The 21,235-nt window shown below is 35.2% G+C and overlaps 1 protein-coding gene across 1 annotated transcript in view; it reads left to right on the top strand.

Annotated features, from left to right (window-relative positions):
• Positions 1-21,235, top strand: part of DIAPH3 (diaphanous related formin 3) — a 539,529-nt gene that overhangs the window by 387,669 nt on the left and 130,625 nt on the right. The window contains exon 25 of the mRNA XM_073795265.1: positions 4,461-4,596. Coding sequence (XP_073651366.1) covers positions 4,461-4,596 — 136 coding nt within the window. The remainder of the gene's footprint in view (positions 1-4,460; positions 4,597-21,235) is intronic.

The raw sequence follows: 21,235 nt of genomic DNA, 5'->3' as shown, positions 1-21,235 counted from the left end.
TCCATCCACCTCACTACAAATAACTCAATTTCATTTCTTTTTATGGCTGAGTAATATTCCCTTGTATATATATATATGCCACATCTTCTTTATCCATTCATCTGTCGATGGACACTTAGGTTGCTTCCATGTCCTGGCTATTGTAAATAGTGATTCAATGAACATCGTGGTACATGTCTCTTTTTGAATTATGGTTTTGTCAGGATATGTGCCCAGTACTGGGATTGCTGGGTCATATGGTAGTTCTATTTTTAGTTTTTTAAGGAACCTCCATAATGTTTTCCATAGTGGTTGTATCAATTTACATTCCCACCAACAGTGCAAGTGGGTTCCCTTTTCACCACACCCTTTCCAGCATTTATTGTTTCTAGATTTTTTGATAATGTCAATTCTGACCTGCATAGGTTGATACCTCATTGTAGTTTTGATTTGTATTTCTCTAATAATTAGTGATGTTGAATATCTTTTCATGTGCCTCTTGGCCAACTGTATGTCTTTGTTGGTGAAACGTCTATTTAGGTCTTCTGCCCATTTTTTAACTGGATTGTTTGTTTTTTTGATATTGAGCTCCATGAGCTATTTGTATATTTTGGAGTTTAATCATTTGTCTCTTATTTCATTTGCAAATATTTTCTCCCATTCTGAGGGTTGTCTTTGTGTCTTGTTTTTGGTTTCCTTTGCTGTGCAAACGCTTTTAAGTTTAATTAAGTCCCATATGTTTATTTTTCTTTTTATTTCCATTACTCTAGGAGGTGGGTCAAAAAAGATCTTGCTGTGGTTTATGTCAAAGAGTGTTTTTCCTCTAAGAGTTTTATAGTGTCTGGTCTTACATTTAAGTCTTTAATCCATTTGGAGTTTATTTTTGTGTATGGTGTTATGTAGTGCTCTAATTTCATTCTTTTACGTGTAGCTGTCCAGTTTTCCCAGCACCACTTATTGAAGAGGCTGTCTTTTCTCCATTGTATTTTCTTGCCTCCTTTGTCATAGATTAGGTGCCCATATGTGCGTGGGTTTATCTCTGGGCATTCTATGCTGTACCATTGATTTATATGTCTGTTTTTGTAGCAGTACCATTCTGTATTACTGTAGCTTTGTGGTATAGTTTGAAGTTGGGGAGCTTGATTCCTCCAGCTCCATTTTTCTTTCTCAAGATTGCTTTGGCTATTAGGTGTCTTTTGTGTTTCCACATGAACTGTAAAATTTTTTGTTCTAATTTTGTGAAGAATGCCATTAGTAGTTTGATAGGAATTGCATTGAATCTGTAGATTGCTTTGGGTAGTATAGTCATTTTCACAATATTGATTCTTCCAGTCCAAGAACATGGTATATTTCTCCATCTGTTTATGTCATCTTTGATTTCTTTCATCAGTGTTTTATAGTTTTCTGAGTACAAGTCTTTCGCCTCCTTAGGCAGGTTTATTCCTAGATATTGTATTCTTTTTGTTGTAATGGTAAATGGGAGTGTTTCCTTAATTTCACTTTCTGATTTTTCGTTGTTAGTGTATAGGAATGCCAGAGATTTTGTGCATTAATTTAGTATCCTGCAACCTTACTAAATTCATTGATTAGTTCTAGTAGTTTTCTGGTATCATCTTTAGGATTTTCTATGTATAATATCATGTCATCGGCAAACAGTGATAGTCTTACTTCTTCTTTCCCAATTTGTATTCCTTTTATTTATTTTTCTTCTCTGATTGCCATGGCTTGGACTTACAAAACGATGTTGAATAATAGTGGTGAGAGTGGACATCCTTGTCTTCTTCCTGATCTTAGAGGAAATGCTTTCAGTTTTTCACCATTGAGTATGATGCTTGTTTGTCATATATGACCTTTATTATATTGAGATAGGTTCCCTCTATGCCCACTTTCTGGAGAGTTTTTATCATAAATGGGTGTTGAATTTTGTCAAAAGCTTTTTCTGCATCTATTGAGATGATCATACGGTTTTTATTCCTTAATTTGTTAATGTGGTATATCACATTGATTGATTTGCATATATTGAAGAATCCTTGCATCCCTGGGATAAATCCCACTTGATCATGGTGTATGATCCTTTTAATGTGCTTTTTGCTAGTATTTTGTTCAGGATTTTTGCATCTATGTTCATCAGTGATATTGTTCTATAATTTTCTTTTTTTGTGATTTCTTTTTCGGGTTTCGGTATCAGAGTGATGGTGGCTTTGTAGAATGGATTTGGGAGTGTTTCTCCATCTGCAGTTTTTCGGAAGAGTGAAGGATCGGTGTTAGGTCTTCTCTAAAAGTTTGATAGAATTTGCCTGTGAAGCCATCTGGTCCTGGACTTTTGTTTGTTGGAAGATTTTTAATTATGGTTTCAATTTCATTACTTGTGATAGGTCTGCTTATATTTTCTAATTCTTCCTGCTTCAGTCTTAGGAAATTATACCTTTCTAAGAATTTGTCCATTTATTCGTGGTTGTCCATTTTATAGGTTGCCTTCACTTTTCCTAACTTATGTTGACTTTTTAGCAGCTGTCGTCTTATAGCTGGTGCTTAACGTATGCTGCATCAATATGAAGCCACATGGTGGAAAAAATATAAACTGTAGATAGCTTTCAAGTCTTGCTTCTGCCTCTTACTTTCATTGTAGTGAACAAGCACACAATCATTCTGAGTCAGAATGGAGGATGCAGATTCCATTTTGAGGAAAGGACGGATTGCATATTAAAATATGTATTATTGCAGCTGGTATTTCATAGCTTAGCAATAATATTTAGTGTTACTATATGTCACGAACTGTGAAGAATCTGAGAATTTATCAAAGTTTCATGATTTCCATAGTTTCGTAGATGTTGGTAAAGACAAAAGACCATGGGGTCAGAAACAAAGAATGGTTTATTACAGCACTAGTCATAGCTAGAGTAAATATTTTCATAGATTACTGATCTCAGGTTCCCACAGGGCAATGTGAAGAGGGCTGGGTTTAATACCTACACACATAGTGCTTTGTATTACTGGAAGGAAATCCTGAATTTAGGGAACCCAATCGTTTTTCAGAATTAGTAAGACTATTTGACCTTTGCTCCAGTTTATCATACTGGACAGTAAACATATCCATTTGCTTAAGAGGTAGACACTACCTCTACCAAGAGTGTTCACTATATAAATATCTTTGAAAAAATAGTTTGGAACAAAGGTGCTTCATTAGTACTTGTATCTTAGAGTACTTAGTTTCACACTCTCTTACTTGAAAGTCTTTAGTTGTTTCCTACTTCCTTGAAAGAAACTCTAACCCCCTATCTTGTTCTAGAAGATCCTAAATGATCAGGCCCCAGCATATCTTCTGACCTTATCTAACACCACCATACTGGCCTCTTTCTTCTCTCTCCAACCCAACAGCCTTTGCATTTGTTTTTTTCCCAGATCATTATCTGGGTAGGTCCTTGACTTTGAGCTTGAATCAAATCAGAAAGGGAGGCCTTATCTGACCACCTAATGTAAGTTAACTGTCCAGGCATTCTATCACATCATTCTTTTAATTTTTTTTTTGTAGTACTATATTTATTAAAGATTTTAATTGTTTATCATCTGTCTTTGCCTCCTGTCCCACCCTATCACACAGAATGTAAACTTGTTTTAGAACTATATCTCTATTTCCCAAGTCTTAGGTTAGTACCATTTACTATTCAGTCTCTCAGTAAATGTTTATTGCATGGATGGATGAATGGCTGAGTTTAATATTCCCTTTATTCTGTGCTTTTTATTCCTCCTTTTTTCTTTGCAATTTTCCTTTTATTGTTTTGATCAATAATACTTTATTCTGTTTTTTATTTTATTTCTAAAGAAAAACTTGCATTATCCCTAGGGTAAAGAAAAAAGAAGAATATTATAGTAAAGAAGAAATTAAAGCCTCCCCCCAAAATAACATGCCACCTACTTGCTAAAGTTTAATTATATACTTTTCTACTTAATTCTATTAGTGATAAACTAGCAATTAGATAACCTGTTTGGATTCATTGGTCCTGAGAATATGGTCTCCACAGGAGAGTGTAATATTATGCCATGCTGTTTGTTGGCACTTTGAAAAATCTGTGATTACCTGCTAATTCCCACAAATGCCACATGAGTGGCATTTCTTGATTTGCATAAAAATTTAAAAAATAAGAAAGTAACTAATCACATATCTATTGAGATCTTCTTATGGTTCACATGTCATTATTGGTTTTGATGAACAGTCAGAGGGCCTGACTTTGAAATGCTAAATATTTCTTTAGTCATCCTTGTGACACTTCTCTCTGTATGAAAGAAATTGTTAAATAATGGTTTGTAATATAAGGTAGCTATTCATGTGCTAATATTTTAAAAGACTGTGTTACTAATATAAGAAGTAGCCATTACTTAAAGGACATTTAATCACAATTCTACAGATTAATAATTTTCCATTTTCTTTGTGGAATCCCTGTGGTTAATATTGATCATTTTCCAAAATTTGTTTGTAATAGCAAGCAATGAAGGACAATTTCAAAAAAAGAGAAGCAGAGGAAAAAGAAAAACGTGCCAGGATAGCCAAAGAATTGGCAGAGAAGGAAAGACTTGAACGCCAACGAAAGAAAAAGCGCCTGTTAGAAATGAAGACTGGTGAGTACTATCAAATTTGCTATTTATACTGTGTACACCAAGATTAATATGGGTTACTTTATCAGCAGTTTAATATACTTCTGTGAAAAAGGAAGACAGGATCGCTTATTTGTATAGCTAAACAGTAGAGCAATTCTTTCTTTTATGGGCTTTCCCCACTTTAGTTTACTAACAAGTAGTGGTTTAATTCTGATATTGGTCATAGGTGATTTTGGTCCTCTGGTGTACTGTTGTAGTTCCATTATATTAGCAGTTCTTTGGCAACTACTTAAATAACCAGTTCTTTGGCTACTACTTAAATAACCAATCTGCAAGAATTTATGTCAGTGAATAAATTAACTATAGGAAACTGTGGGAAATTCTCTGGGACAAGTAACCTGTTTTCTTTAACAAAATACTCTTAAGGAAGGGGAAAATATGATGGAGGGGAAACTTACTGATTAAAAGAGACTTAAAGAGACATATCGACTAATTGTAATAAATGAAACTTATATATACTCTGATCCAAACAAATGTAGAAAAAAGTAGTCTGAAAAATTTCAATACTTTATTTTTTCTTGTAGACGTGACAACATTGTTGTGAATATGTTTTAAAGTCTCTTTTAGAGACTCGTACTGAAAGTTTATAGATGAAAAGATATTATATCTGGGATTTCAGTCAAAATAGCCTAGCATGACTGGAAAGTAGGCAGGTGTATAGATGACACAAGATTGGCTGTAAATATTACGCGGTAAAGTTGGGTGATGGGTACTTGGAGGGTTGGATGTGTTCACTACACCATTTTCTCTACCTTTGTATTTTGAAATTTTCTGTTTTTTTTTTTTTAAATTATTTTGTTTATTTATTTTTGGCTGCGTTGGGTCTTTGTTGCTGCGCACAGGCTTTCTCTAGTTGCTGTGAGTGGGGGCTATTCTTCGTTGCAGTGTGGTGGCTTCTCTTGTTGTGGAGCATGGGCTCTAGGCATGCGGGCTTCAGTAGTTGTGGTACATGAGCTCAGTAGTTGTGGCTCACGGGCTCTAGAGTGCAGGCTGAGTAGTTGTGGCGCACTGGCTTAGTTGCTGTGTGGCATGTGGGATCTTCCTGGACCAGGGATTGAACCTGTGTCCCCTGCATTGGCAGGTGGATTCTTATCCACTGTGCCACCAGGGCAATCCCTGAAATTTTCTTTATTAAAACGTTCTTGGGGGCTTCTCTGGTGGTGCAGTGGTTGGGAGTCTTACTGCTGATGCAGGGCACACGGGTTCGTGCCCCGGTCTGGGAGGATCCCACATGCCGCAGAGCGGCTGGGCCCGTGAGCCATGGCTGCTGAGCCTGTGCATCCGGAGCCTGTGCTCCGCAACGGGAGAGGCCACAACAGTGAGAGGCCCGCATACAGCAAAAAAAAAAAAAAAAAAGTTCTTGGAAAAAATTTAAAAGAAAACGTAGGAAAACTACTGTTTTACAGAGACGTATATGTATATTTTCTAAAGCTAAAAGTTACCACTAAGTTAGAAGCAAAAGAATTAAGTAAATTGTAGTTATATTTTTACCCTCTCAAAATTCCGTCTCTTCCACCTCCAAGCCACCAAGGATTGCAGAAAACTTTAATTAAAATCCATCAACTTCACTGCTCAATTACCATAGTTTACAACTCAGGGCTGCAAATTCACCTAAGGTTTCCCTGGGGTAAACCGAGATGCCTTTTTTGCCTTCTTTACTTTCACTTTTACAGGCATATTTTATCTTTAATAAAGCAAGCTGAGTATCTTAATGTATTGTACATGTTTCTTCTAGGGGAAAAAATTATCCAAGCACAATTTCTTGTTCACAGGAGTACATTTGAAATTCAGGAAGTGTTCTCAGAGGTATCTTAAAGTGTTAACAAAATGGAGATCAGGAAAACTTAGCACTGATTTTTAAAAGAAACTTCTGGACACCTTTTTAAAATAATGTATTACTGCCTAATTTACCAGACATTCTGATATTTGAACATTAGCTCATTTTGTGTTGGTTAACAAGTCATCTAGATGGGTTACTTGATGGCAGATTGGCTGTGTACTGTTTGTGGGTTTTACCTAGGGGTCTGTCACACAGAGCCTTTTTAGCAATCAGTCTGGAAAGTTGAAACCTGACAGGAAGCAAAAATTTTAATGAAACCTCACATCCAATGTAATCTTAATAATGTTTTCATTTAAATTTCTATTTCTCCTGAAGGAAGTTTTCATTTTTAAAAATAATTAAGTTTATTTTATTTTCCAATTTGAAAATAATATTTTCATGTTATAGAAAATCACCTAAAAAGTATTGGATCAAAGACCATTATCCATAATCCAAAGAATCACTGTTAATATTTTGACACATTTTTCCTTCAGTTTTAAAAGCTTGTACCTTTTAACAACGTGAACTTAGTGTCTCACATTACCTTGCTGAACTTCCTGAATGTTTCATGTTTTACATAACTTGTGATTTTTAATTTGTAATTTGTAATATCTATGTTGTTGCCTCCACTGGATATACCATGTTACATTTGTCAATGTGAGGTCATAGAACAATAGTTATTTCCAACTTTTCAGTGTGATATTTATTTATTTATAACTAATTGAAACTATTTGTAATTATTAGAATATGGAATAGAAAAGGGTAAATATTTTTAAGACTTTTGGTGCATGTTACCAAATTGATTTCCAGAAGTATTATTCTAATTTCACCAACTTTTAACATTTAGTTAGTTTATGAATGTGTCTTAGTTGAGTATTCTCATTTTTTAAGGTTTTTGTTAATTTAATAGATTAAAAAGTTGTATTTCATTATCTTCAGTTGCAGTTCTTTGAATGTTACTGAATCTGGACATTTTTTCAGTGTTTATGGTGCATTTGTATATCCTCTTTGGTGAATTGTGTTGTCTTAGTCTTTTTCCTAATTGATTTATGTGTTAGTTTATTATGCATCAATATTTACCTTTTAAATAGATTTTCTCAATTTGGCTTTTTATTTTTATATCTTGACATGTGTTTCTTTTTATGTAATGTTTTATTATAATCGTTGTTTTTGCGATTTTTTTCTATCATCTTTAGGTTTAGAAAATCATCCCTTCAGCAATTTCATATTCTGCTTCAATCTTTTTTTAGTTTAAGTTATTCATAATACTATTCTGCTCCATTTATTTGTAATTCTTTCTTAATCATTCATATATTTGATGTATAATTTTTAATTTACTAGGGTCTGTTTCTGAATTCTATCAAAACTGTTCTAAAATTTGACGATCAATTATGGCTAATAGCTGGTTTATTTTGTTTTCAGATACGTAATTTTATGTTGAGGTTGTTACTTTTCTATTAATTATTAAAATAAATTTGAATATTTTTGATTTTTCAAATAAATTTAAGGAAAGTTTTCTATTACATCTTTTGTAAATTGGAGCTCATCTTATTCGACCTATTGGATTATTTTATGAGATTTTTCTATACTATCTCTTCCCAAACATGGTCTGGAAATTATCGTAGATGGGTTTCAAATAAATGTAAGGCTCTCACTTGATGGGAGCTCCCAAAGCCTTTATATGCAGAGGTCCATATGTACCATACATTTTGACATTTTCCGGAGAGTATTCTTCAAAGGATAGTCTGGCTAACATTGATTTATATAAACAATATTAAATAAATATTTTAATACTATATATTATGTGAATATTTTAATAGATTTAATCAATCATTTGATAAAAGATCATACAGCATTTGATACAATAGAAAGCTATGATGCAGTTCTTTTGAAAATTTTGGAAATCAACTTTGAATTATTTTCCTGTACTGTAGAATTTTAAAGAATTTAGGGCTATATCCCAAATTTCATAGCACCTAAATATATAATTTTCTCACTGAAGTAAAAGACCTCTTCTAAAATCCCAGTAGATGATGATTATTCTGAATGGTCTTTAATTTTCCTTTAACCATAACATGATTATTAGCACAGAAAAACAAAATATTCAGTCTCAGTATTAATGTAGTGGTTATAGCCAAGTAAGTCATATAAGAATCAAATATATTATTACTATTTGTTGATACCTTTTTTCATATTTAAAAATAGTACTGTTTTAAAAATAGTACAAATATGAAGTCACCTTTTTGTTTCCATATTAGATGTAGAACATGCTTTTCGTCAATACATTGTATTATTATGAAAAATATAATTGCAGTGGTCTTCCATTATTATTTTATTGGTATAGAAAAAATTAATAGCTAGGCCACTTTTGTTTCTTTTATTCATCAACAGTTTTTTTTTCCTATGTGCTGTGATTACAGTGGTAAATAAGGATAAATAAGGTCTCTGCTGTGATGAAGTTTATAATTATAATGAGTGAATCAGACAACCACATATGTAAGATAATTTCAGATTATAAAAAGTTATGAGAAGTAAAGTAAGACAGGATAATGAGATGAAAATAGAGACTGGCTGTGTTGGTGTGTGCTGGAGATGAAATTTGGTCTTCAGAACTAAAGAGAATATTAATGTATATCAAACTTATTCATTTAAAATATTGGTTTTAAAACTCCTTATAAACTGATAGGATAACCGGTCTCCTGTATATTTACTATGCTATATATGCTAATAGTAGGCATTTTTTAAACATCTTATTGTGAGGATCAGCTAAAACTTTATATTATTTTTCTTTCTGGGTGTTATATTTTCATACAGAATATGGTATTGCTCTAATCTTTGTAGAAGTTGTTGCCCTGGCTTTCCTTTTTTCAAAAGAATGTAGAAGGGCAAATTGTTCAATTTATAGTAGTGTTTTGCCACCTCTCTGGACCAGGAACTTCTTGTTTTTTCTTATTTCTGTATGTAGAGCACATACCCCTGAATGATAGAGAAGGAGAAAAATCTTCACATAACCCTACCCTAAACCCACAGGAAGCTTCCTTCCGTATATTTTCATGACGTTAGTATTTTCACCATGCAAATAAGAACTGTGTTTTTTCACAGATGTACAAACTCTTGTACCATCACCCGAGGCAGTAGAGTAAATTCAATCCCTGCTTTTCTTATCCATCATAAATCACTACTTGCCCTTGGCAAGACAGCAAGCAACTATTTTCAAGTCTACTATTTATTATCACTATCATTTCAGAATCTTATTTTTGTTAGTAGAATGAAAATAAACATGGGATGGTGGGGCTGTTTCCCTAAGAAGAAAAATGAAGCATTAAAAATCCTTTTGAGCAGCAAAACTAAGAAGCACAGCATCTTGTATTATGTAATGGCATTAAAAGGTCATTTGTCTCATTTTTGTTTTCTTTAAAAATGATGAGCCTGGAGGTCTCTTAAATATTCACATACGCAGTTGTGGTTATTTCTGTTGAATGATTCGGTATTACATTAAACAAACAAGCAAATTAACTACATTTTCATGATGTCCTTGTTTAATTGGTTGAATTTTGAATACATTCTCTGAGGTTGATGTTTAAATTTGAATTATTTTTATTTAGAAGATACTGAAAGTATTAAACATCTGATGTAGAAATTAAAGTGTAGACAGTGAAATTTATTTAAAGTGTGTAGCTATCCTTATGTGTGATCATTTCTAGTAAGACAAATAGTGATTTTATGTGATTATGTACAACTTTTTCAAAGCTGCACTTCTGTTTCTTAATCATGGAAATGAATAGGGTGTTTGATAATAGAATTCAAATATTATGCTTTAAGACTTCCTGAGTATGTAAGTTGATTCACTTAATTTTTAAATAGCACATCAGAATGGTCTTGAAATGGACCCAGTGTTGTATAATTATGTTTTGTGAAGGAAGTAAATAAGAGCTTATTTAATGGAGCAATAAAAACTGTATGAGCAGCTTCTATATTTTAGTCTTTAGGTTACAATTTGTTTATTATTTATTAGACTTAAATGTCTCATTTGGTACAACTTCAGTCTATTAAATAAAGAGATAATTAGCTTTTAGAAATCTGTTGTTTACCTACATGGCCAAAACTGCTCCTTTGTTTTCCATTCTGCAATTTAGAATAACTAAGCAATTAGGCCTCCATTTTAAAGGAAGTACATATTACAGAAATACTACTTGGGAATGTCTCTTCCAGTCTCAAAGTTATGCAATTAATGTGTGTACTTGCTTTCAAAGGCTTGACAATTACCGTGTCCTCTACATATATCGTAAAACTTAGATTATTTTCCATAATTGCATACATTCTAGTTTTATAGAGTAGTGCTTTCAGTTTTTTAGCATCTTTTGGCCATTTATGCATATCAAACAGTTTTAATTATTTCTCTACTTAGAAGAATAAATAAATTAGATTGCATTGGCATTGATTATTTCTCTTTTCTTACCTTCATCTTTTAAGGAATAATAATAATAATAAAAGCAACAACACCCACTACTACTGCTATCATTACCACTACCACCACCATTTTATGTATCACATATTTGCCAGGCTCTGTATGTGTTCATTATTGCATGCAATAGTTGCAGTGATCTTAGAAGACTATTTTTATCAAAGAGTCAGTTAATTCCTTTTGTACATGGTCACAGTTTTAGCAAGAAGTGAAGCCAAGACTCATGTTTTCTGACCAGAGGTCATGTTTTTATTTTTAGTTCTTTAAATTTTTTTAATTGAACTATGGTTGATTTACAATATTGTGTTATTTCAGGTGTACAGCTTTAGATTCTTTTTCATGATAGGTTAATACAAGATATTGAATATAGTTCCCTGTGCTATACAGTAAATCCTTATTATTTATCTGTTTTATATATAGTGGTGTGTAGCTGTTAGTTCCATAATGCTAATTTATCCCTCCCCCTTCTTCTTTCCCCTATGGTAACGATAAGTTTGTTTTCTATGTCTGTGAGTTTGTTTCTGTTTTGTAAATAAGTTGATTTATATTATTTTTTTAGATTTCATCTCTAAGTGATATACTTTTCTCTCTCCATCTGACTTACTTCACTTAATGTGATAGTCCCAGAAGTCGTATTTTAACTATTGTGCTGTTATTCCTTTACCACTGATGACTTAACCATAATGCAGAAAATAGGGACCAAAACAATTTTGGTAATTGGTGACTGGCACTAGACTATACCTATGTATTGTATACGTTTGTTGAGAATTGTCTTCCCTTAAAACCTGTGAGAGGGACAACTATCTCTTTAGTGCCATATCAATGGTTTTAAACTAGATAGCCTCTTCCTCTGTCTTGGGAAGTTTTGAGAGAATTGCCAAATTAGGAATGCTTCCCAAATGCTTCAGATTCTACTTTGATTCTTCTGCTTATCCAAAGATTTGTATATCCCAATGCCTAGAACTAGCACCTCCCTGCCCCACTTTTTCTTTTTAATTTTTTTATTGAAGTATACATGATTTACAAGAGGTTTAATTTTTTTTAATTTTTATTTTATATTGGAGTATAGTTGATTTATAATGTTGTGTTAGTTTCAGGTGTACAACAAGGCGATTCAGTTATACATATACATATATCCATTATTTTTCAGATTCTTTTCCCATATAGGTTATTACAGAATATTGACTAGAGCTCCCTGTGCCATACAGTAGGTCCTTGTTTTCTGTATCTTTTTTTTTTTTTTTTTTTTTTTTTTTTTTGCGGTACGCGGGCCTCTCACTGTTGTGGCCTCTCCCATTGCGGAGCACAGGCTCCAGACGTGCAGGCTCAGCGGCCATGGCTCACGGGCCCAGCCGCTCCGCGGCATGTGGGATCTTCCCGGACCGGGGCACGAACCCGTGTCCCCTGCATCGGCAGGCGGACTCTCAACCACTGCGCCACCAGGGAAGCGGTCCTTGTTGATTATCTATTTTATATACGGTAGTGTGTATATATAATCCCAAATTACTAATTTATCCCTCCCCCCACCCCACATTTCCCCTTTGTAACCATAGCTTGTTTTTGAAGTCTGTGAGTCTGTTTCGATTTTGTAAATAAGTTCATTTGTATCTTTTTCTTTTTGAATTTTATTTTATTTATTTTTTTACATAGTAGGTTCTTATTAGTTATCTATTTTATACATATTAGTGTATATATGTCAATCCCAATCTCCCAATTTATCCCCCCACCCTCACCCCACTATCCCCCCTTTGCATCCATACATTTGTTCTCTACATCTTTGACTCTATTTCTGCCTTGCAAACTGGTTCATCTGTACCATTTTTCTAGATTCCACATACATGCATTAATATATTTGTTTTTCTCTTTCTGAGTTACTTCACTCTGTATGACAGTCTCTAGGTCCATCCACGTCTCTGCAAATGATCCAATTTCGTTCCTTTTTATGGCTGAGTAATATTCCATTGTATATATATACCACATCTTCTTTATCCATTCATCTGTCAATGGGCATTTAGGTTGCTTCCATGACCTGGCTATTGTAAATAGTGCTGCAGTGAACATTGGGGCACATGTGTCTTTTTGAATTATGGTTTTCTCTGGGTATATGCCCAGTAGTGGGATTGCTGGGTCATATGGTAATTCTATTTTTAGCTTTTTAAAGAACCTCCATACTGTTCTCCATAGTGGCTGTATCAATTTACATTCCCACCAACAGTGCAAGAGGGTTCCCTTTTCTCCAAACCCTCTCCAGCATTTGTTGTTTGTAGATTTTCTGATGATGCCCATTCTGACCAGTGTGAGGTGATACCTCATTGTAGTTTTGATTTGCATTTCTCTAATAATTAGTGATGTTGAGCATATTTTCATACGCCTCTTAGCCATCTGTATGTCTTCTTTGGAGAAATGTCTATTTAGGTCTTCTGCCCCACCCTGCCCCTCTTGAAGGAGGGATTTTTCAATAGTCTAAATAGTTCTGGGCCCAGAGCTCAACAGCTCTGAAAGGGGTGAAACTGTCTTCAGTATTTTCACTGTTTGACCCACGTTAGAAGTTAAGGACCCAGGGAACTTGCAGTATAGTATTTTTGAAAGGGCACAAACACCTTAGTGTGCTTTACTGGAGCACAAATGCCCTGAGACACCCCGTCTCCACCCCCCATCTCTACCATGTGACATTTTCTTTTTCTGATGGTATTAAGAGACTGAGACCCCATGAATAGTATCAAGGGGTGTCTGGTGGGAGACTTTTCCTAGAGAGTCTCACTAATAGTTATACAGGTTTTCATTTGTGTGCAGGAGTCTCTCACTGGAAAACACAGCTTCAATTTGTGGAAACTCATTTAGAGAATAGCTTTTGTGTGCACTCATAGATGGCTTCTCTGTGTAGCTGTGCAAGGCTCACATACCATTTTGTCTCCTTCCAAAATGCCCCAGAGAAGAGAAATTAGGAGAGGAGGCTCTCAGACTTCTCTAGCACAACATATCTTGAAACCTTGATTCTTTTTTTTTTTTTTTAACTTTGAGCTATGTGTGTAGTTCTTTGTTAAACATCATTATGGTACATCCTCACACTGATTGGTTTACTGCTCATCCAATATTTAAAAACCAGGGCTTCCCTGGTGGCGCAGTGGTGGAGAGTCCGCCTGCCGATGCAGGGGACACGGGTTCGTGCCCCGGTCCGGGAAGATCCCACATGCCGCGGAGCGGCTAGGCCCGTGAGCCATGGCCGCTGAGCCTGTGCGTCCGGAGCCTGTGCTCCGCAACGGGAGAGGCCACAACAGTGAGAGGCCCTCGTACCGCAAAAAATAAATAAATGAATAAAAATAATTTGCATTGCCCTTTTTATGAATATTATATAATATTAACTACATGCCAAGTAGAAAATAGACTCCGTTTTTTGTTGTTTAGGTTTGTTTTGGAGTGAGAGATTAAATGCCAATCATCGGGGGAAAATCATTTAAATCTTTATAGCACAGATTTCTTTTACGAATTTTACCAAAGAAATCTTTATATTAACATCACTTATTCATAAATTTTTGTGTTACTAAGCCTAGATTCACCCTGTTTATATTCTAGGCAGAAATCATATCAATCAGTAATTCTGATCTTATTACAATATGGAGATGCTATAACTTTGATAACATCAGTTACACTTATTGTACTATAATTGAGAACTCAATCACAGTAGCATCTTCTTTGTGTATAACATTGAGTACTCCTTAGATAACTGTCTCCCTAATCAGTAGTTATTTACACAGTGTACACTTTCCAAGCCAGTGGATTGTTGTCACCATGAGCCCTTCCAAGTCAGATTGCCAGTTCTGAGTGGAATTATTATTTGTATTTGATGGGAAGTTGTTCTCTTCAATTTCAGAGATAGACATTGAATGTTATCTTATTTCAGACATAATCACAAATCTCTTTGTCTTTTAACAGACTTATCTTGTTTCTGTAATCTAATGTATTCCCTTTAAACATTTTTTAAACCTCTGTTTTTAGCATTTACCCTGAGAAACAGAGGCCTCCATAAACCTCCAATTGTTTTAGATCCATAGAAGATAGACTTTTGAACCTGGTTGTTACCTTAATAGAGTCCAACCCAACACTTTACACTATATATATACACACACACATATATATATGCACATATGTATGTACATACATATGTATACACGTATATGTATGTATATGTGTGTATGTATATACATACGTGTGTGTGTGTGTAATATATATATATACACACACACACGTACCAGGGATGGTATAAATTTTACCTTTTTTCCAATTGTTATATATGTGTGTGTGTGTGTGTGTGTGTGTGTATGCTAGTCAAAAAAACTATAGCAAACAATCAGACAAAATTGCAACCAAAACAGAATTTCTTAGGTCCTTCAAGCAGTTAAATATGTCTACATCCCCTTTTATAATTCAAAAATGCAGGATGCTCTGAAAACCAAAATTTTTAAAGTAACTTTAGTGTCCAAACTGATCTGATGCCAAATCTGACCTGAACTGATAAGAGGTTCCATCAAATGTGAATATTCATGCTGCAGAAATAATAAAATTTTTAATTAGAGGATGCTGCTCTAAGTTGCTCTGGGTGTATTATGATTTTACGGCATATACACCTTTTTGACCTTTCTGCAGTCTGAAAAACTTCAATTCTGAAATATCTGACTGAAGAGGTTACAGATAAGAGACCATGAACTTGAAATTCTCAGTGACTGTCCTCTGTCTCTGTTGAACTGGTTATACTATCCAGTGTACCTCTGGCATAGTTATTCCTACTTCTCTGAATTTATTTCTGATGTTCTCTCTCCCATAAATACCTTTTCTCTAATTCTTAACTGACTGAATCTAACAAAATGTGATTTAACAATTCTTGCATTCTCCAAAAAGTCTTCTCCTAACATTTGCTCTTGATAATAGTCTATTTTTTATAAACCATTATAGTCTTGCCATATAAATTATGTGTAGAATATTTGGTTATCCTCATTTTATTTGCTTTAGTCCTGTGCTTCTAATAGTTTGTGCATTTTTCAAGAATATGGCCTTATGCGTTCTTTTCGTAGGACTTAGCACACTGTGTGCACATAGTAAATACCATGGAAGGCAGTCAGAAGATTTGCCAAACAAATGATACATATTTAATTGGCTGAAAGACATCTCTTCCATTTTGTGTTCAGTTGAGCATATTGTTATTTATATGTAAAGTAAAAATGTAGATCAAACTACAGCCCTTGAGCCAAATCAGCCTGCACCTCTTTTTATAAGTAAAGTTTTGTTGGAAAATAGACACACTCATTTCTTTACCTATTGTCTGTGGCTGCCTTTTTGCTACAAGTGCAGAGTTGAGTAATTGGGACACAGACCATTTGTCCCATATTTGCTATCTGGTCCTTTACAGAAGAAGTTTGCCAACTCCTAATATAAATAATCTATAGAGACTATTCTTTTGAGTTTTATGACACAGAGTAAAAAAATTGTTCTGTTAACTTTTTTCTTATCTTCCTATAGCCAAAGCATGCATTTGCAAAATGGCTGATCTGTGTTGCAAAACGAGGATCTAGTAGTTAAATGAGTAAAAATATTGACACAAATCATGGTAATTGTTAGGGAAAACTTAATCTTTCAACACATTTCCAACAGCAGAAAAATTACCTGACTTTTAGATTCTGTTAATTTGAAATGGAAAGTTGTGCACTTGAACTTTTGAAATGCTAACAAGAGCCTGGGCTGTCAATTGTTCCAGTAACCAACCTAGCACAACCATTGTGCTCCTATCCTTTTATCCCAGCTTTTGTCCCCAGTATTTCTGTACTATTGTTTGTATATCTTTTGAGATGAAAATATCAATGTGTCAAAAGGTCATAGGGGGAGCCAGCTTTTTCTTTATTAATAGGCTGTCTCTTTTCTCTTCCTATTTTTGGTCATTTTGACATTGAATCCTTAAAGTTGAAGGAAATCCATTCAGTGGTGTTGAACTTGGTCATGAAGGTTGCTCAAAGTCTGAAGTGATTATCTTGCTGAGTAAAAGAGGAACTCAGTAGTATTTGGCTTTTGATGGTAAATAAGTATACCCTAGGGCAGACTGGGAAAATTAAGCAGAGAAATTGAATATTTATGTGTTACTTGAAAGTGGTATAAATAGGCATTAGTGTTTAGATGAAATTAGACATTATTTTGTGATAGGATTTTAAAATATTGTTTCCTGAATAGCTTCCTTCCTCAGGTACCCAATGTTCTTCAAGAAAATTAGAAGCAGCATAATATTAACGAAGTCAACATCGAGGGCAGCCTTAACACAGGAGAGGATGCCCCAAGGCAGGAAGAATTTGACAGACTAGTGTAATACAGAAAACAGATGACTGACTGTTTTTGGAACAAGCAACTCTTGGGAGACATTACTGGCTAGAATAAATTGTGTCACCATAGAACTGTCACCAGTAATTATCATTAATGGGTAAAAGTGACAGTAATTTTAGTAATATAATCCTTTGAATGTTCATTTTTAAACTATTAGTGGTATTCATGCAGCAACTCTTGCAAAGTGGAAACATTTTTTGTCAAATTAGTGTTGAGTCAGAGGCTCCATCACTAACTTTCAAGAGGGTTGTGTAAAGGAAATACAGCATTAAGAGGCTGGATAGTTTCCCTCCAAAGCCATTCCCACTCTGATTCTTTGACTTGCCGTTAGTTCTAAGCTTCTAAATGTGCAACAGTTCCTCTTTTTTAAGTTAACTCAGAATAGCCTTCAAATGTCATAAAGTCAAGAAGATTGGTGAACAAAAGGGACTCTCTGTATTCAAAAGCTAAGAATTAAGAAAAAGGGGGTTTTTCTATTGCACTTCAGATATATTTTATAACTATTGATTGTGTTAGTGCTGAATTGCAGTTATTAGCTCGTTTCCAGTGGATATTCTCAATGCTAATTAGATTATATTTTCTGTTGGTTTCATGAGTGAATAAAAGTACTTTCTTTTCATTTTCTTTGCCCTCCATTATTTATTTTAAATGGAACAATGTTAAGCTCTCAAAAAAACATGGCAACTTTTGATAGTAGTCGCTCACTATTTCTTGTTTGCGTGGAGTATTTTTATTAGATAGATATTAAATCAGTAAGTAAATAAATAGATCTATTAAATGTTTTAATAGATGATTCTACCATTTTGCTGTGCCTCTATCATTATCCTCTGATTTCAACTTTGGTAGATGAAAATATCATTTATGATCATTGGAAGCACCTTTCATCCTTGCAAGAAAGACCCTAATGTTGCTCACCTACCCTGTAGACTGCAGCCCTTGGAGAACTTTTCCATGGGATGCTCAAGGAACTTGGTCCAAGGAAACATGGGGTTGGGGTTATACTGTGTCCTAACTGATTTTCCCATTTCACTTTTCTGTGCCCAGCATTGCAGTCTGAGGAAGTGATGTTTCCTAAATCATCTGCTGAGATTGAACATAAAATGGCTTCATGTTATATCTGGAGGCATAGTAGGGAGTTTATGAACTATTTCTTCTCTGCCTGGAAAATTAGAAGAGCCCAAATGACATCAAGCTTTGTTCAGAACTACTGCACTCATGTCATAAGGGAGAGCTTGGGAAGGAGTGTTGTTTTTCCAATCTTTCCTCCTCCCGGGGAGGAAATTCCCATTTTATGTTTGGCACCATCCTATTCCTAAAGCAGTGCACTTTGGTGGAATAGAAATGGAATACCAACTCAGTTGCCATCTATCAACTTTAAAAAGAGAAAGGTAAGAAGAGAAGGGAGAAATATCTGCAACAGTGTTTACATTGTTAGAATCTGAGGAACTCTTCAAGGTAGAAAAATTTCCATCTGAGAATTACAGCTTAGCTAAGGGAGGCCTGTGTGTGTGTGCATGCTTTTAGCCTTCTCCAATCTGAGGTCAGTTAATTATGAAAATAAAAATCAAAAAATTTGAGAATTTGTTGTATTCCTCCTAAAAACTTATCAGAGGCCTCTTTGGAGTAAAAGGTTTATCTCATTTCACTAATTAGATATTTATCTTCTATAAAATGTGAAAAAAGAAGAAAATGACATGAAACATTTGCTATAGTTATTTGGAAAGATACTTCAATTAATGTTCTGATTTAGCTATAAAAAATCTGCTTCTTTATACATGAAAATCAAACATACTATTATTTCTCAAGAAATCTCACAAAAATAAAATTCTTTCATACAAAATTAGTCATGTTTAAAAAAACAATAAACCTTTCAAAGTGAGTTTCTGTTTCTAATATAGTATCTTTCCCTAGCAGGTATTCAATAAGCACTTTTAAAATATTTATGGAATTCATGGCTGCAGGACAAAAATTCCTCAATTGTACATATTCTATTTGAGCAGACTCACTTAAAGGTAAATTGACCCAATCCTAGGATGAGATATGACATCTGTCATGTTTGTTTTGTTTTGTTGCTTTTATAGTATTGGTAGCAAATAGGTATTTCAGTCAAGAGAACAAATCCATGTGTAATATTTCTATAGATGTAATAGAAATATTACACGCAAAGATGTAATATTTCTATAAATACAGTTTAATTTCTGACTCTGAACCACCAGCCTGCCTAATGGTAAACAACTTAGTCAATTCTCTGTCTCTGTGTGTTTTAGCTCAGTAATTCCAGTGTAGAATTCAGTTATTCATGTTTGAAATTCCCTGCCAAGCTCTCTCCCTAAAGGGGACCCCAAGCTTGAAAGTCGGCTTGAGGTACACATCTAAGAATGTGCATTCTTCTTGGTTCTGTTCTGTCTGGGCCCAGAACACCCTCCCTACTTCCACATAATTTCTCCTGCCTGCTTTTGGTAAAGGTGATGTCTGTTTTGCTCTTGAATGGTGATGCCGGAGATCTGTCAGATTGCTCATAGATACCTACCTCCTTTGCTCCCTGACATTGGTGATTCTCAGGAGTATATCCGCGTTCTTTGGTTGGACTTTCTCTCTAACTTCCTTTCTCCCCAGCCAGTGCCCATAGGGAGTTCCTGTGTTCCTCCCACAGCTCTCAAGTCCTAGGGGGGCTTCTGTAGCCCTCTTGTGCCTAGACTTGTTCCCGGGCCACCTCTCGGGGGCACACGGTGCATCCGCACGATGCTTCCCTGGATCCGCCGCTCTCCCAGATCTGCTCGTTGGACACAAGATGCTTCCCTGGATCCGCCGCTCTCCCAGATCTGCTCGTTGGACACAAGATGCTTCCACTCTTGGATTCCACTCTCTGTGACTCCATGGGAAATTCTGCCCTTTAGTCCCATATCCTTCTGGAATGAGGAGCAGTGTGCTGGGATCCTATGCTGCATGGACTCTCCTCATTTTCTAGTCTCTCTCCCAGCAGATGGGGGCATCTTTTTCATTTATAACCCAAGTATGGGGACTTCCCTGGTAGTCCAGTGGTTAAGACTCCACGCTTCCAATGCAAGGGGTGTGGGTTTGATCCCTGGTCAGGGAACTAAGATCCCGTGTGCCACGTGACCAAAAAAAAAAAAAAACCCAAGTATGTGGTTTGCGTCCTCTCTTATGTGGATAGGCCCTATATTTTAAAGGTCCTTTTGGCTTCCACATTATGGTGGAAGAAGGGAGGTGGGCTGACATCTGAGCAGTAGTGGTCAGACCTCTACTCGTACTTAGAAATCCAGAATCTTGAATTAGGTGGATACCAAGTGAACACAAACTGAAATAAGTCAGGGCTTCCACTGAGCCTTCCAATAAACCTTGGAATCCATGGGCTAAATTAAGACACAGAGGCATCAAATTCATATTTGGACAGCAATAAACAGTGTAGCAGGCCTGGAATGATCGTTGAGTAGAGCTGTGGGGAAAGATGAAGCTAAATTGGAAGACTGGGGAGTGTGCTGTTTTGGGTTTCTGCTTCATCCTCCAAGGGCATTGTCTTCTTTTAGAGAGATGGATCTCATGGCAAAAAGGCAGATGGATGAGTATATGTAGAGGGAGTAGAAAGACTGAGACCAGTTAGGAATCTGTTGCAATTTTGCAGGAGTTAAATGCCAAAGGCCCAAACTAGAATGTACTGAAAACGGGAAGACAAGATAGATTGGAAAGGCAGTTAGAGGTAGTACCAATAGGCCTGTGTCGCTGATTGGGTGTGGGGAGGCAGGGAGAAACTTCCACGACAGGGTGGATTATGCCTATACTAGCTTTAGGACACGTTGAGTTTGCATCTCCAATTTAAAGCCTTTTTATTTGGGGGGTAATTTTACCTGAAAGGGCCTGGCATAGATTATGAAATACAACAACTGCACATAAATGTTAGCTTCTTTCTTAGAGGAAAGAAACAAACTTCTTTG

Source organism: Tursiops truncatus, chromosome 18 (genome assembly GCF_011762595.2).
Source record: "Tursiops truncatus isolate mTurTru1 chromosome 18, mTurTru1.mat.Y, whole genome shotgun sequence".
In the NCBI taxonomy this organism is placed as follows: domain Eukaryota; kingdom Metazoa; phylum Chordata; class Mammalia; order Artiodactyla; family Delphinidae; genus Tursiops; species Tursiops truncatus.
Note: the sequence above shows the minus strand (reverse complement) of the source record. Positions and strands in the feature narration are given on the sequence as shown.